The 16,327-nt window shown below is 34.8% G+C and overlaps 1 protein-coding gene across 1 annotated transcript in view; it reads right to left on the bottom strand.

Annotated features, from left to right (window-relative positions):
- LOC110441581 (inositol hexakisphosphate and diphosphoinositol-pentakisphosphate kinase 2-like) overlaps nucleotides 1-16,327 on the bottom strand; it is a 38,470-nt gene that overhangs the window by 4,940 nt on the left and 17,203 nt on the right. Inside the window, exons 9-13 of the mRNA XM_021484767.1 lie at nucleotides 14,794-14,880; nucleotides 14,307-14,492; nucleotides 8,049-8,134; nucleotides 3,536-3,592; nucleotides 1,059-1,184 (exon numbers count right to left, since the gene is read on the bottom strand). Of these exons, the coding sequence (XP_021340442.1) occupies nucleotides 1,059-1,184; nucleotides 3,536-3,592; nucleotides 8,049-8,134; nucleotides 14,307-14,492; nucleotides 14,794-14,880 (542 nt within the window). The remainder of the gene's footprint in view (nucleotides 1-1,058; nucleotides 1,185-3,535; nucleotides 3,593-8,048; nucleotides 8,135-14,306; nucleotides 14,493-14,793; nucleotides 14,881-16,327) is intronic.

Genomic DNA, 16,327 nt, shown 5'->3' with positions numbered 1-16,327 from the left:
TTTGGATTTATGATGCTATAAACATCATTATTCCCCAAGTAATTCATTAAAGGTCAAGAGTTTCGAACCCTGATCACACAGATTTCTGCAACAATCGTTGTACGGTATATATACATCCTTGGTATACTGGCGAACTTTTACCACGGCGTAGATGTTCCAAATCTGTGGGATGATTCAAACACAGTAGTCTTGAAGATTTCTTCAACCATCGTTGTAGCGGTACACTTACGGGTACTGGTGGATTATTTACCTCAGGGTAGAGGTCCCAAATGCCAAATATTACCCCCATACTCTTATTTTGAGAAGCATCCATGAAATTAGTTAAAACAATATCCTGAAATAGATTTATGCTGCCTGAAAATTTTGTGCAAAACCATCAACAGTCATTTCTTAAACTTTTAGGTTTTGACCCTTGACCTGTCAATGCCAAAATTTGAAGCATAATTCATGGTAATACGTGAGGATTAAATTAAGACATTATTTGCTTGCCAAAACTCCACTGATCTGGATTTTTTTTTTATCAAAACATTCAATTATGATTTTCTCCTTTTTAAATTCTGTTAATTTAGTTGGTTGCTCATTTTGTTGTTTGGTATCTCTGCTTTATAGTCAAAACACTATAGTTAACATCTGAAAGTGTACATCATTACCATATCTAAACATAGTTTTAAATGATTTATTAAAATATGACATTTGTAAAATAAAATAAACTGAAATACTTCCTTATCTTCCAAATCTTAAAATCGTGAATCATGGTTTTTTTCGGTAAATACATATTTTATTACTAATGCCAGATTGTTCATTTGCCTAATACATAAGTAGCTAAGGCCAAAACCAATCCTGCTATTATCCTCAGAAAAACAGGAAAGGTAGGCAGGCAATTTCTTATTAAATTTGGAAAATATTTTTACTATGCTTATATAGAGCAGGAGTTCTGACTTAAACATTGCATATCACTAAATACTACAAAAACGGTTGGATTGGCACAAAAATCTAGGGTAAGTAGGGTTTGTGGAAACACAATATTTTTATTATTTGGCATTATAACAAGTCTTTACCTTGTCCACCAGGATACAGTGTCCGGAAGGCCTTGCCTAAATCTTCTGCCTGTATTTTACCTGCCGGAGTTAACTCCCCTCCCCATTTCACAATCAGCAACAAGGATGGTTTGCGAGGATAGTCATCTGATAAAAATTAATCAATAACAAAAATGCGATAATAAATAAAGATTGTATTTACCTCTGTCATATGACTGTACAATAAAATATAAATGTTACTTCATATGTCACAATATTTATTTATGTATATCAACTAACAAATCCAAACTGGTTCTTCAGGCAACTGACACTTTCTTGAGACATTATAGCTTTAAAAATTTACTTCCATGTTTACTTGACAACAATTGACTCAGTTCATTAGCACCAGTTTGAATATGCTAACTTTTTTAAAATGAAATAAAACTGACTTTTTTTTAATATACATAAAGATGAACTTTACTTTTCCCAAATCTTGTCATTTTCTAACAGAAAAACAAACAAACGAACAACCTTATCTTTTTCTGCTACTGAACACTGATGCAATAGTTTTATCAACATTGAAGGTCCCCTCACATAAGCTAATTATACACTGCTGGACCCAGCTTTACAAAGTTTATTGACAACACAAAAATACATTCTATAATTGTTTAAAATACTGAAATTCAAAAGTAACCCTACAAAATTTCAAGATGATCACCTGCTACATACAGAAAACATGAAAATAATTTTCAGATATTTGTCAAAAACTTTATATCATTTTTTTTGTTAACAACCAGTAAATCTATCAGACTATAAAAATACAAGGCCCTAATCAAGATCCAAGGTATACATACAACAGAGCTTTACAAAATTGTTTCTAATTATTGTTTATTTCCAACAATTCTTTATTCAAATATCTTCAAAATTTAATTTGTTATCAATTAATATTGAGTCATATCAAGTCAATCCAAATATTCCCAAGTCACACCAAGTTTCTTTCATCATTTTCAGCAATTTTTAAATTGAGTATTAAAAGATTAAGGCATAACGGATCAATTCATAAATTCATACATGCCAGATTTCACGGTGTGAAACAAAATATCACAGATTCTCCTCCGATAAAGTCAAACTAAACTCAGGTCAGAAATTATTGATGACTAGATTTTTTTGTGATATGAACAAAAATGCATTAAATACACCGAAAATGTAGACAAAGGGGGTGATTAATTTACAATTTAAGAATAAGAATTAAGTAATACTTAAATTATTTTACACCAATTGCCTCCATAAAAGGAGAATGGATGCTACAGAGCTTTTTATTCATTACTTTGTAAATTGGGAATTATTCATTACATTGGAAATTGGGAAAAGAGTGTCACGTCAGAGTACCCACCACAAATGAGCAAAAACAATCTAGTGCATAAGTATTTATTGGCTCATTTGCGAAAGATATTGTGTGTGGTCACAATAATCCAAATGAGGAAGTTCTATATTTATACTAAAATTTGATTATTATCTAAAAGGCTAAAACACATGTATTAACAATACTTGATTTTGTTTTAGATGATAATTGTCACAATGTTATCTGAATAAAGTATACATGTATAGCCCGATTTATTTTTCCAATTAATTTTTGGAAATTTCAGTTTTACATCAGACCCAAAAATGCTCCTAAATAAGGTATGGTAATTATTCAAAGGTCTAACATCATTTCTGAACAAGTATCAAGTATTCTTAAAAAATGGTGAAGTCCAAGCTCATACAAGGAATACTATTCAAAGATAAGGTTAAAATTCAGCAAAAAAACCAAAACAGATAAAATAACAAAATCTTGGATATTCATATTTAATATTGTTATAAACTAATTCATATAAACCCAGAACATTTTCTATATTTTTATACTAGCATCTACACTATGTTATCCAGTAAATATGGAAAAAAGTAAAGTCCTTTTGACAGTCTTTGCTTCAAAAGGATATAGGGAAGGCAATTTATCATAACGATAATTTGAGGTTCTTATAAACCACTTTATCAAAATCAAGGTCATCTCAAAGCGGTTCACAAATTATTATCCGTGGTTATAGGGCCTTTGCAACCAGCCAATATCGTTCTAAACTCCCTGGGGAGCATACAGCTGGTGCTGCCATTTATGCACTCACAGCTAGCATTCAACAATTCTAGCACTGCCCAACCACGTACTTATTTACATCTGAGTAGACTGGAACAAGCGGAATAAAGGATCTTGTTCAAGGATACAACACAGCGCCGTGACATGACTCAAACCCACAACCTTTCAGTCACAAGCCCGGCGTCCTACCACTAGACTACCGTGCCTCATGATATAAGTTCAATCCCGGCTACCTCGGGGCTATTGATAATAACGGGTAATTTTACACAATAATGTTAGGGTGTCATATCCAATCATTAAGCATTCATGAAGCCACACCACTCTAAATCTATCGATATAAAAACCAAATCACTCAGAAATACATGTGTAATGCTGTTATAGAAAATCTTACTGTTGTCACAGTTATCACAATCATCAAAACTGCATTGTTCAATCTCCTCACTCAAATCTGTCAAAAAAACAGTCATAATAAAATCAACTTGGCAACAAAATCAAGAAAGCAGTTCTAATTTTGACAACAAGGGTGTTATACACACAGGGGAACTTTGATATTTGACCAAGCAATCTTGTTTACTTTGAACACATTTTATTTTTTTAAATAATTTGAGAAAATATTGTCACATTTGTTTTCTCAAATTTCAATTCTTGTTATAACAAGGCAGAGTATTGCAAGTCAATCCATAGTCCCCCACCGATATCTATATTCAATAAACAGTACACCTATGTCAGGAAGCATAGGCCACAGTAAGGATAATAGTGACCTACTTCTAGCACTCCGTCATCCCAAGATGTCCTTGTACACCAAATCTGGTTACTCCAGGTGAAATAGTATAAAAGATATGCCCCGGACAAAAAAAAATCAAAAGTTAAGGTCAAAGCATAGGTCACGGTTAGGTCATAGTGACCTTCTTCTTGCACTCTGCACTCTGCAATCCCAAGATGTCCTTGTACACCAAATCTGGTTAATCCAGGTGAAATAGTATAGAAGATATGTTCTGGAAAAATTTCTTTGACGGAAGGATGGACGGAAGGACAGAAGGAAGGACGGGAGATGGAAGGACGGACGGAGTGCAAACCTACAGTCCTCTCCGGGAACCGATGATATTATACATACAGGGGGGACTTTGATATTTGACTAGGCAATATTTTTAATTTGACAGTAATTATATTAAACATACACTACAGGGGAACTGCCATATTTGACCAGGCCATCTTGTCCACTATGAAATGGTTAATGAAATCCCCTCAAATATTTACTTTCGTAAAAACCAATGAAAATGTTGACTGAGAAAGATGAAAAAGAACAAGTTCCCAAAATCTTTAAATATAGCCTGATCAACAAAGTACCACTGTAATAATATCAGATCAGCATGATTATCTATCGGATGTGTTAACTAATTGATTGCTAATAAAAATGTTTGAATTTCATGCGATTGGTTTCCTTATTTTATGTTAAACATTGTGAGTAAACACTTCCTAATATTGATTTTACTAATCTGAAATATCATCAAATGTCTGGTTTATATCCTTTCTTAGAATCTTGAAGACAAAATATTCATTCAGATATCTTTTAAATGAACTTTCATCATGTCTAATTTATTGTCAATATTGTGACAGAAATCTTATGTTGTGAGAAATGTTTAGGATAAGGCAATAATGGAAGAGTTATGAGTGGGGATATGCAGGTTATTTCTTTTCTTTTTCAACTTCATTTCTAAAAATCCATCAAGAATTAGGTGACTGCATAAGCCAAGGCAAAGCAATGCTCAGCAGGAAACAATGATAATGAAAGGGAGTTTGATGAATAGTTAAAATGAGTTGTCTCCCTTATTTCTGAGTGCTTAACTCTATTTTTCTGAGTTCCTATGCTTTCTATGTCTCGGCTCATTTTAATTTTGACCACCTGAATTATCTCCCTTTATCCCTGCTTGACTAAATATGCATTTTGTGTAGAACATTCTTGGGCAAAGGGGACTTAATTTTGGATAAACGAAGAGTGTGGATGCTGACATTTAATTTGTGTCTGCTTTAGTTAGCTCCCTGAATTCTGGCTGAATTAGTTCCCTTCAACTCTCACAGACAGAATTAGCTCCCTTCAACTCTCACAGACAGAATTAGCTCCCTTCAACTCTCACAGACAGAATTAGCTCCCTTCAACTCTCACAGACAGAATTAGCTCCCTTCAACTCTCACAGACAGAATTAGCTCCCTTCAACTCTCACAGACAGAATTAGCTCCCTTCAACTCTCACAGACAGAATTAGCTCCCTTCAACTCTCACAGACAGAATTAGCTCCCTTCAACTCTCACAGACAGAATTAGCTCCCTTCAACTCTCACAGACAGAATTAGTTCCCTTCAACTCTCACAGACAAAATTAGCTCCCTTCAACTCTCACAGACAGAATTAGCTCCCTTCAACTCTCACAGACAGAATCAGCTCCCTTCAACTCTCACAGACAGAATTTTCTCCCTTTTAACTCTCACAGACAGAATTAGTTCCCTTCAACTCTCACAGACAGAATTAGCTCCCTTCAACTCTCACAGACAGAATTAGCTCCCTTCAACCCTCACAGACAGAATTAGTTCCCTTCAACTCTCACAGACAAAATTAGCTCCCTTCAACTCTCACAGACAGAATTAGCTCCCTTCAACTCTCACAGACAGAATCAGCTCCCTTCAACTCTCACAGACAGAATTTTCTCCCTTTTAACTCTCACATACAGAATTAGTTCCCTTCAACTCTCACAGACAGAATTAGCTCCCTTCAACTCTCACAGACAGAATTAGCTCCCCTCAACTCTCACAGACAGAATTAGTTCCCTTCAACTCTCACAAACAGAATTAGCTCCCTTCAACTCTCACAGACAGAATCAGCTCCCTTCAACTCTCACAGACAGAATTTTCTCCCTTTTAACTCTCACAGACAGAATTAGTTCCCTTCAACTCTCACAGACAGAATTAGCTCCCCTCAACTCTCACAGACAGAATTGAGGTAACTCTGAATTGACTGAATTTGGTGTCCTAAACTTTGACTAGATTCAATTAGCCCCCTAAACTCTGATGTCTGACAGAAGAAACAAATCCCTTAATTCTGACAAGTTTGGGACCTTTCTCTCCATAAGGTTTAGATATTATGTCTACAGGACCATTTGTTTCTTTTGGGAATACAATATCCCTTTTTCCAACCTGGGAAACAGTTGTACAAATGTACTATGATGTCAAAATGGAAGATGACGTTACACGCATTGTGACTTGACGTCATTATTTGAAGATTGACCAATGAAAGGATGCCCAGAGGGATACCCACTAGAGGTTAACCGAAAATGTTTACCAACTCCTAGCAGGTTTATCCCATGTGACGGGAGTGAGGAAACATTTAGTGGTTGAGGGGAAAAAAGGATATATCTCACACGCAGAAAAAGGATATATCTCACACGCAGAAAAAGGATATATCTCAAACGCAGAAAAAGGATGATACACCAGTCAAAGGTTAGAGAATGAAGAAAAATCTCCCGTAAACTAGTTACACCCTCGAAACTAAGACTGAGTTAGCTCCCCTGAACTCTGACTGATAAAAACTATGATAAGAAAAAAGAACATATCAAGCTTGTTATCTATACCTGAAGACCTGCAACTATTCAGAAAATATGAAACAAAGCATTAAGTGAGGCATACAATTACATATGTCCAGTTTTTTTTTTATATTTTACAGGAAAGCAAAAACCCACTTATCAGGATTTCTGGAGAATTGGCTTATATTGAAGCAGAAGGTACATATGTGTTTGACCTTTTGAGTATATGTTGATGATTTTGATTAAGGACTCTTTATATGCTAATACTAACATTAAACAGTCTTGGTGGAATATCTGGTAAAAAAGTTTCTGTTATTCATGTTTTTATCTTATTTCATATATTAAAGTACAAAACTAGCTTGCAGATCGTTATTTTATCACGAAATTAAATCCCCGAATGAAGCAGATATTCCCATGATATGTAAGCAAGGACAGGATTGGGCTACTGTGCAGACTGAATATGGAACAGTTAATATGATTGGATGATTATAAATTATACAACAGAAACAATAGCTATACAACAACTTATTGATGTAGGCCTACATTGTAGGGGAGTGAAGGAGGAATTGTCATGATATGTAAGCAAGGACAGGATTGGGCTACTGTGCAGACTAAATATGTAACAGTTAATATGATTGGATGATTATAAATTATACAACAGATACAATAGCTATACAGCAACTTATGGATGTAGGCCTACATTGTAGGGGAGTCAAGGAGGAATTGCCATGATATGTAATCAAGGACAGTATTGGTCTACTGTGCAGACTGAATATGTAACAGTTAATATGACTGGATGATTATAAATTATACAACAGATACAATAGCTATACAGCAACTTATGGATGTAGGCCTACATTGTAGGGGAGTCAAGGAGGAATTGCCATGATATGTAATCAAGGACAGGATTGGGCTAATGTGCAGACTGAATATGTAACAGTTAATATGATTGGATGATTATAAATTATACAACAGAAACAATAGCTATACAACAACTTATGGATGTAGGCCTACATTGTAGGGGGGGGAAGGAGGAATTGCCATGATATGTAATCAAGGACAGGATTGGGCTACTGTGCAGACTGAATATGGAACAGTTAATATGATTGGATGATTATAAATTATACAACAGAAACAATAGCTATACAACAACTTATGGATGTAGGCCTACATTGTAGGGGGGGGAAGGAGGAATTGCCATGATATGTAATCAAGGACAGGATTGGGCTACTGTGCAGTCTAAATATGTGACAGTGAATATGATTGGATGATGAGAAATTATACAACAGACACAACTTATGGATGCATGCCTACATTGTAGGGAACACAAACCTTCTTCACTGGACGATTTCTTTGGGTGACCGTAGGGTTGGTATTTCAGCTGAACTTTCCGGTTGATTCCAGAAAAATGGCCATACCTTAAAAAACACACAAACAAATTGAAGTGTTTTATAAACATTACGATAATCGGGATTGCATAGAAGCACATTTGTTTGTTATTTAGATATATAAGTTTGGATAATGGTTGAATTCTTTGCTTCCATTTAAAAAGCTTTATATACAAACAAGCAATGCAAAGAAGAAAACTTTATACTGGAATTTAAATTTATATTTACTTTGAATGTCCAACGCTTTTTTTTTCTTGTGCTGCATAATGTAACGGATTCTCGAGAACGGGAGCCAGGGCCTGTCGTCATGGAACCATTATCATGCTCAAACTCAGATCCTGCGCTCAAGCCAAATAGTTTTTACCAATGATAACTTTATAAACAAGCACATTTTGTCAATGATTTGAAAGAATTTTGGACTTAAAGTCTAATACCACTTTAGATGTTTCTACTTAACATTATTTTTACCCTATAACTTAAGTTAACATGGTCACAAGAAATTTGGTTTGAGCACAGAATCCATGCTTGAGCACAAGACATACCGTTTCATGAATACGGGCCCTGGTCTTAATGCTATCTGTGATATTAAGGATCACCAAACTTTTTAAAGATTCTGAGTCCTACTGCACTTTGGTTTTTGTATACACAGTAACCTCCCCTTAATTTCATTTTGGATATTACTGTAGCACAGTTGGACCAGGACAGTTATCTCCATTGACAGGGTAGTTCAAGCTGTTTGAGTGATAGTATAACAATCTGGGGTCCTGGGTTGGAATCCTGTTTTAGCCACACTGAATATTTTTACGTCTAGAATTGCTTATACAAAATGTATTTTGTTAATTTCAAAAGTTATGGTTTTCTTTTCAGCAATAAATTATCAGAAGTTATCGTCACGCCAGAAACGGAGTTTCAATGCGTAGTTAAGTATTTGGGAGTGGTACAGGAAAACCTAATGGGAGTTCTGAAGTTTTAACCTTTTTGCCGTTCCCACTGTTGAAAGCATCTTGTTGATATTCTGACTGTTAATGGGACAAAGATAAAGTAAAGGACTAGACATTACGACAGCTACCAAATAAATGTCTTCTGCACAAATGTTCAAGCACGTCCAGAGGTAACAATTTTCATTTTCAATACTTAAAAGTGGACCCATAACTTTCCATTTAACTCATTCACCCCTGAAATTCTAAAATGAACTATTCCAACCTTTGAATTGGAAGAGTTCAAATGTGTCTTCAGGGGTGAGGTTAAATTGAATACCCAATCCCCTTGGAATCATAAAATACAAGCGTAAAAGATGACAACATCAACAGGTTAATTAATTTTCCAGGTTTTTCAAATGTAGCTCATTTCCTATTTGTTCACTGTTCAATCACACAGTAGTCTTAAAGGTTTTTAAAAAGATTTCTTATATGATTCAGATGAAAATTGTCTTTCATATATTCTTCAAAAAAAAAAAATCTGATAACTTTTGAAATACAGAGTTCCAATTAGATGTTATTGGGACATTTAAGAACAGAGAAGTCATCAAATTTGACCTCCCACACAAATAAAGCTTTGCGAGTTAAAACATCTTCTTGTGGAGTTAAATATAATTTAGAAGACATTTCTATTGTTAAAATAGGCACAACAAAAGGTCTCCTTAAAACAAAACAATTATAATAACATAATTGCACATGCAATACAGATAAAATTAATTTTGTCAATAGTGCGATATCATTGTTCTATTGTATGAAATCTAACTAGTCAATTTCAAAAGTAAGCACAAAACATTAGCCAGAGAAGGGAGGTAATTCACTGAAGTCCAGTTAGTAAGAGGGTTGGAGGGGGGAATCAAGCACACATTTCAATGACATTCCTAAACATCTAGTGATTCCTAGGTTTCTGTTAATCATGAATGTACTAAATTTTGTTAAAGATTTCTACACATGTCAACTGCAGAGCAAAACTGTATCTCACAGTTCTGCGGAAATTCAAAAGATGTTTTTAACACATTACACCCCTGTGACATTGAAATTTAATCACCTTTTTATTAAAACTGTCATGACTAGAGGGCTCATGGTGTTATTTAAAGGAAAAGTCGACATTAAAATGAAAGAAGAACTTAAATGAGAACAACTTCCTGTAGTCAGATGAAAGTTAGGCCAAAGTGATGATACAGTGTAAAGTTATATAACTGTTACTCCAGTAGAGTCGGTAATATTTGTGGGAGATTTAATTTTGCTATATTCGTGGTCACCAAAACTATTTACAGACACAAAAGAAAGATCAGCTTGCACGTTTACTGCCAAATTATGATAATAAAACAACAATTCAATATCGCATTTTCATTCATAACCAGTAAAATACATTCACATCATCCAAATAAAGAAGTACCCTTGTAACCAAATGAAAAAAAACACTGTTTATATGCCTCTTTTTATCGTTTCCTTTCCTTATTTCCTGGTGTCTTTTGTTTATTACTTCAAATATCTACAGTTAACGAATAACTGAATTTAGTTTTTAAAAGTGATTAAAATTAAGAAATAAATCCAAACAAAAAAGCCATGCACAGGGGGGGTGGGAAGTAACAGCATCAATTTCACATATTCAATCAGCTGAATGGCAAAAAGTAGATCATTTATTTGCAAAGGGTAGAACCATTTTCTTTGCAAAGGATAGATAACTCAATTTAATTTATATCAACAGGGTAGCCAATTTCTGCAATGTTGCAAAGGGAAGATAACTCATTATGGCATGGGGAGATAACTCATACATTTAACCAGAAAACCACAAAACATCGCAGGTTATAACCAACTTTTCTGATGAACACAAGAAAGTGCTGGTCTGTATTTCGAATTTCTGTTGAAAATCCCACCTTCAAAATTGAAAAAAATAGCAGCTCAGGGTTACAACAGAGTTGTCTGGACCATTACAGTAGTTGCAACATTACAGTGATTTTTACCATTGTGTCGGATAAAAAAAAAAAAAATTCATTTTTACTCTTTTTTCGAAAACTTTTTACAGGAAATTAACATTCGCCACAAAAATATAAAGATATTAATTTTGCTCGTTTAAAGTTTGTCAAAAACACTATTTGTAAATTTTTACCATTGTGTCAGATGAAAATAATTATTTTTATAATCTTAACTCTTTTTTGGAGAAATATTTACAGGAAATTAACATTCGCCACAATAATATAAAGCTATCAATTTTGCTCATTTAAAGTGTGTCAAAAACATTATTCGTAAACTTTTACCATTGTGTCAGATAAAAATTATTAGTTTCATAATCTCAACTCTTTTTTGGAGAAATATTTCCAGGAAATAAACATTCGTCACAATAATATAAAGCTATCAATTTTGCTCGTTTAAAGTGTGTCAAAAACATTATTCGTAAATTTTTACCATTATGTCAGATAAAAAATAATTATTTTCATAATCTTAACTCTTTTTTCGAGATTTTTTTACAGGAAATTAACATTCGCCACAAAAGATATAGATATCAATTTTGCTCGTTTAAAGTTTGTCAAAAACATGATTCATATATCTATCACTGTGAGGGCTCAGTTATGGTTTCGGCCAGCCAAACCATCCAAAATTTTGTATAGGCTGAGATTTCAAAACAAGTCAAGTCAACCTATACACACATCATCCCCACTGTTATCATCCCAATGAAGTTTGTCCTCTGAGGTTATCAAAAGAGATCCCTTCCCTGTTTTTACCTCCCTTGGGAGAAAGATATCATCAGTTCTAATATCTTAATCCCTTTTCTAAGATATTTTTTGGTAATTAGATGCGTTAAAACTAAAATTTTCCATTTTCTTGGAGACTGAACATAATGTTGAAATCTATGATTATCAATCCTGAGTCGATTTACTTTTTTCCTTACCGAATAAGACAAAAATAAAACAAGGGTGAACAAACCATCTGGCAAATGTCCACTGTGGAAGACAGTACCAACTTATTTCACAAGAGATCTTTGCCGATTCAACACTACATTTTAAATCCAACTATACAAGCCATATTACCTTTATAAAATTTTCAAATATTCTGTGATTTATAATAATAATAATTAATTTCCTGTTAAACTATAATTGTGGACACTTGATGTAGCTATTTTCACTAGTCAAAGATAAAGGATCTTTTTCAAATGCAATTTTCATGTGATTTGGGGGTTTTCCTGGGACAACTGCCCAGAAAGTAAGCTTAATAAAATTATGAATGGTTTGTAAATATCCTATTGAATATTCATTGAACTCTGACATAACCTGGTTCCCCAGGAAGATTCCCGCACATCTTCATTGAACTTTGACATAACCTGGTTCCCCAGGAAGATTCCCGCAAATCTTCACTCTGTATTTCAATGGAGGAGGAGTTTTAGGCTCCTCAACAGAGAATTTCTATAAACCTTTGTGAGAAACTTTATTACTGTGTGTTAATGGGGGTAAAACCAACGTCATTATAGGGGACAGTAGTTTATATTAATGCCCTAGTTGTTTACTTGGAAATGTTAAAAAATCCTGAGGAACCAAAAACACAACCAAATTATAACCAGCCAACATTTTCATTACCACAACACAACAGAATAATCAAACAAACAAAATTAATTATTTTGAGACTCAATATTTTTAACAGTTATTGTTTTAACCAAACTTTCACAATGAAAATTATGAAGTGTTTTTCCTCCTTTTTTTCTGTAATTGTACTTTTTGTACTATCACTACTCCAAATGGCAGTATATTGTTTGGTTTTATTTCAGAAATAGCAAAAACTAGAACACTGACAGGTCCCCGGTCTATTTTTGGTAACAGTAACCTTGACCTTTGAATTTTTTAAACCCCTATTGCACATCTAAAATCCACAGTGTATCATCATGGCAAATTTCAGAAAGATTAGTCTTTCGGCTTTCAAGATAATCTCTGGAAACGAAAGTGTGGACGGACACACAGACAGACAGCCAGTGTGTTTACTATAGGGCACCTGATTATTGTCACATTCATACATTTCAATTCCAATCTAGAAGAAGTTTAAATAAACATAAGAGAAAAAGTGCCTGCTATATTATCTAAAAATATCTGTTCGTAAGATTTTTTTGGGTTTTTTTTTTTAAGTTATATCATAAATAACGCTGTGAAAGGCCATAAAGGATGTGGCCTGCTATGCTATCTAAAATATCTGTTCGTAAGAATATGTATTTAAAAAAAAAAAATCTAAAATACAGTTGTATCATAAATAACGCTGTGAAAGGCCATACAGGATGTGGCAATCTTATATTTCTAAGAATATTTTATTTTCTAAGACTAGTTTATCTTTCTTATATTTCTACGACTTATTTATCTTTCTTATATTTCTACGACTTATCTGTCTTTCTTATATTTCTAAGACTAATTTATCTTTCTTATATTTCTACGACTACTTTTCCTATATGTCTAGGACTAATTTTTCTCCCACCCTTCACAGGTGTGTCTCCCGTTTTAGCTGGGAAAGATCAGCTTGTCACCCCCATAGGGGCAGATAGCCTCGTTTCGATCAGCACGTGTTCAATTGTGACGTCATTAAGAAGCCACATCGGTAATTGTGACGTCATTAAAAAGCGTCATCGGTAATTCTGACGTCATAAAAAGCGTCATCGGTAATTGTGACGTCATAAAAAGCGAATGACAATATGCATACCCCACGTGTGTTTTTGTTTACAATCATGGCAGACTACTGTCGGTGGAGTTGTGACTGAAATAATAGGATGAGAGAAAAAATAATCATCCCCTACCTTGAGGGTGCAACAGAGAAACCTCCAACCTTTGAGGTGATATTTTTGGTTGTCTAACCCTTGGTTCGACAACTGAAAAACATTGCCCCTCGAGTTGGAGATTTCTCTGTCACACCCTCAAGGTAGGGGGAAGATTCTATTAATCTTGCATTAATTAAATTAATCTTTATTATATTACTTTGACTAACCTATCTTTTATTATTAAACTAATTTTCTTTCTTATTTATCTAAGAACAATTATCCTATAATTTTAAGACTATTTATTCTTGCACTGCTTAAAAAAAACACTTATATTTCTAAAATGAATTTATCTTGCATTACTTTATCTAATCTTTCTTCTATTTCTAAGTCTATTTTTTTTCATTTAAAAGACTGATTTATCTTGCTATACTTTAACTATTTTTCTCACATTTTTAAGACTGATTTATCTTGCAATACTTAAACTATTTTTTCTTACATTTCTAAGACAACTTTCAGCTGTTGTAATTTAGCTTTCTTCTCTGCTATTTCTGGATCTGACGAGGCCTGATGTTCCGACAGTAAGAACCGGGCGATGTCTAAAACCTCCTGGAGCTGTTTCGGTTTCTTCAGTTTTAGATGTCCGCTCCGATAGCCGTCATATTTCTTAAAGAGATCAAAGAATCTGAAAAAGAAGAGATGAATACTGTTGAAGACACAAAGAAAACTAACAAATATTTAAAGTGTTTACAAACCACCTCAAACTTATTTTTATTTAGAAAATAAAAATTAAAAAAAATAAAATTACCTACCTATCCTATTTTATCAGTCATGTAACCTGAAACAATTTTTCTTTTTGTCTCATCGTTTCATAATTTCTATAATTGTGTTTGCAACCAAAAGTCATTAGGCTATAAATAACCTGCTTACATTTCATGTGATATTGTAGTAGTTATGGGAAAACTGACTAACATATCCCCACTTACTTTTTGTGTTTGACCTCCATTTTCATTTTCTGCTTTGGTGTCCGGTCACCATGTCTTATAACAGCTACAACGGTCCTCAGCTCCATCCTGTCAAATACAAGACAGCTATACATTATATACATCCTCCCTCAATTTGTAAGTCTTCACCCCTCCTAGGACTAGTGATTGAAGCTGGTCAGACGCCTTAACCACTCGGCCACCATGGGTTTGGTTTTATATTGTTTAGCGTCCTATTAACAGCTATTGTCATTTAAGGACGTGCCTCCATGTGTGTTGTGTAAGCGTGCTTGTGTGTAAGAGACAGGGTATGTTGATGTACTTGCCTCCTTGTCATAGCGCGGATCTGATGCCGTCTATATAGTGCTATCTCACTGAAATGCCATGCTGAAGGCACCCAGCACAGCATTCCACCCGGTCACACCGAACTGACAACGGGTGAACCAGTTGTTGCAATTTCCCTAAATGCTGAACGTTAAGCAGGGAATAACAACGACCATTTTTAAGGACTTCAGTATGTCCCTGTCTGGGGACATAACCCATTGCCTTCCTCACCTGGGCGAACGTTCAACATTAAAGTGAGGTGTTGCCAAGCAAGGCGCTCGGAAATAAAAGATAGTTAGAAGTAGAAAGAAAATATCCCAAATATTGCAATGGGTGCAGCAGATTTATTTTGGTCGCTTTTGTGTCCCCTAATAGAGGGTACAAAAGCAAATCCCCAATTCTGCATGGGGTTCCCACATTAGTCGCCTCTTACGATACATGCCGTGGGTAGCAGTAGGTGTATGGGTTCCCACATTAGTTGCCTCTTACGATACATGCCGTGGGTAACAGTAGGTGTATGGGTTCCCACATTAGTCGCCTCTTACGATACATGCCGTGGGTAGCAGTAGGTGTATGGGTTCCCACATAAGTCGCCTCTTACGATACACGCCTTTGGTAACAGTAGGTGTATGGGTTCCCCCATTAGTCGCCTCTTACGATACATGCCTTTGGTAACGGTAGGTGTATGGGTTCCCACATTAGTCGCCTCTTACGATACATGCCATGGGTAACAGTAGGTGTATGGGTTCTCACATTAGTCGCCTCTTACGATACATGCCTTTGGTAACAGTAGGTGTATTGGTTCCCACATTAGTTGCCTCTTACGATACATGCCTTTGGTAACAGTAGGTGTATTGGTTCTCACATTAGTCGCCTCTTACGATACATGCCGTGGGTAACAGTAGGTGTATTGGCTGTGTCCTCTCAACTGTTTATTTCATTTAACAACCAGTGTCCAAATCAATGTTAGATACCGATCAATTCTGATAAGTATTTGATTCCAACAAATTGAATGTAAATTTGATACTGTTACAGTACTGCTGCCAAACACTGTGTGATAATTGGTTTGGTTTGTTTGTGTTTACCCTCCTATGAACAGTTTGGTTTGTTTGTGTTTACCCTCCTATGAACAGTTTGGTTTGTTTGTGTTTACCCTCCTATGAACAGTTTGGTTTGTTTGTGTTTACCCTCCTATGAACAGTTTGGTTTGTTT

Source organism: Mizuhopecten yessoensis, unplaced genomic scaffold (genome assembly GCF_002113885.1).
Source record: "Mizuhopecten yessoensis strain PY_sf001 unplaced genomic scaffold, ASM211388v2 scaffold716041, whole genome shotgun sequence".
NCBI classification, from domain to species: Eukaryota; Metazoa; Mollusca; class Bivalvia; order Pectinida; family Pectinidae; genus Mizuhopecten; species Mizuhopecten yessoensis.
The sequence above is the reverse complement of the archived record's forward strand: the minus strand, read 5'-3'. Positions and strand labels throughout refer to the sequence as shown.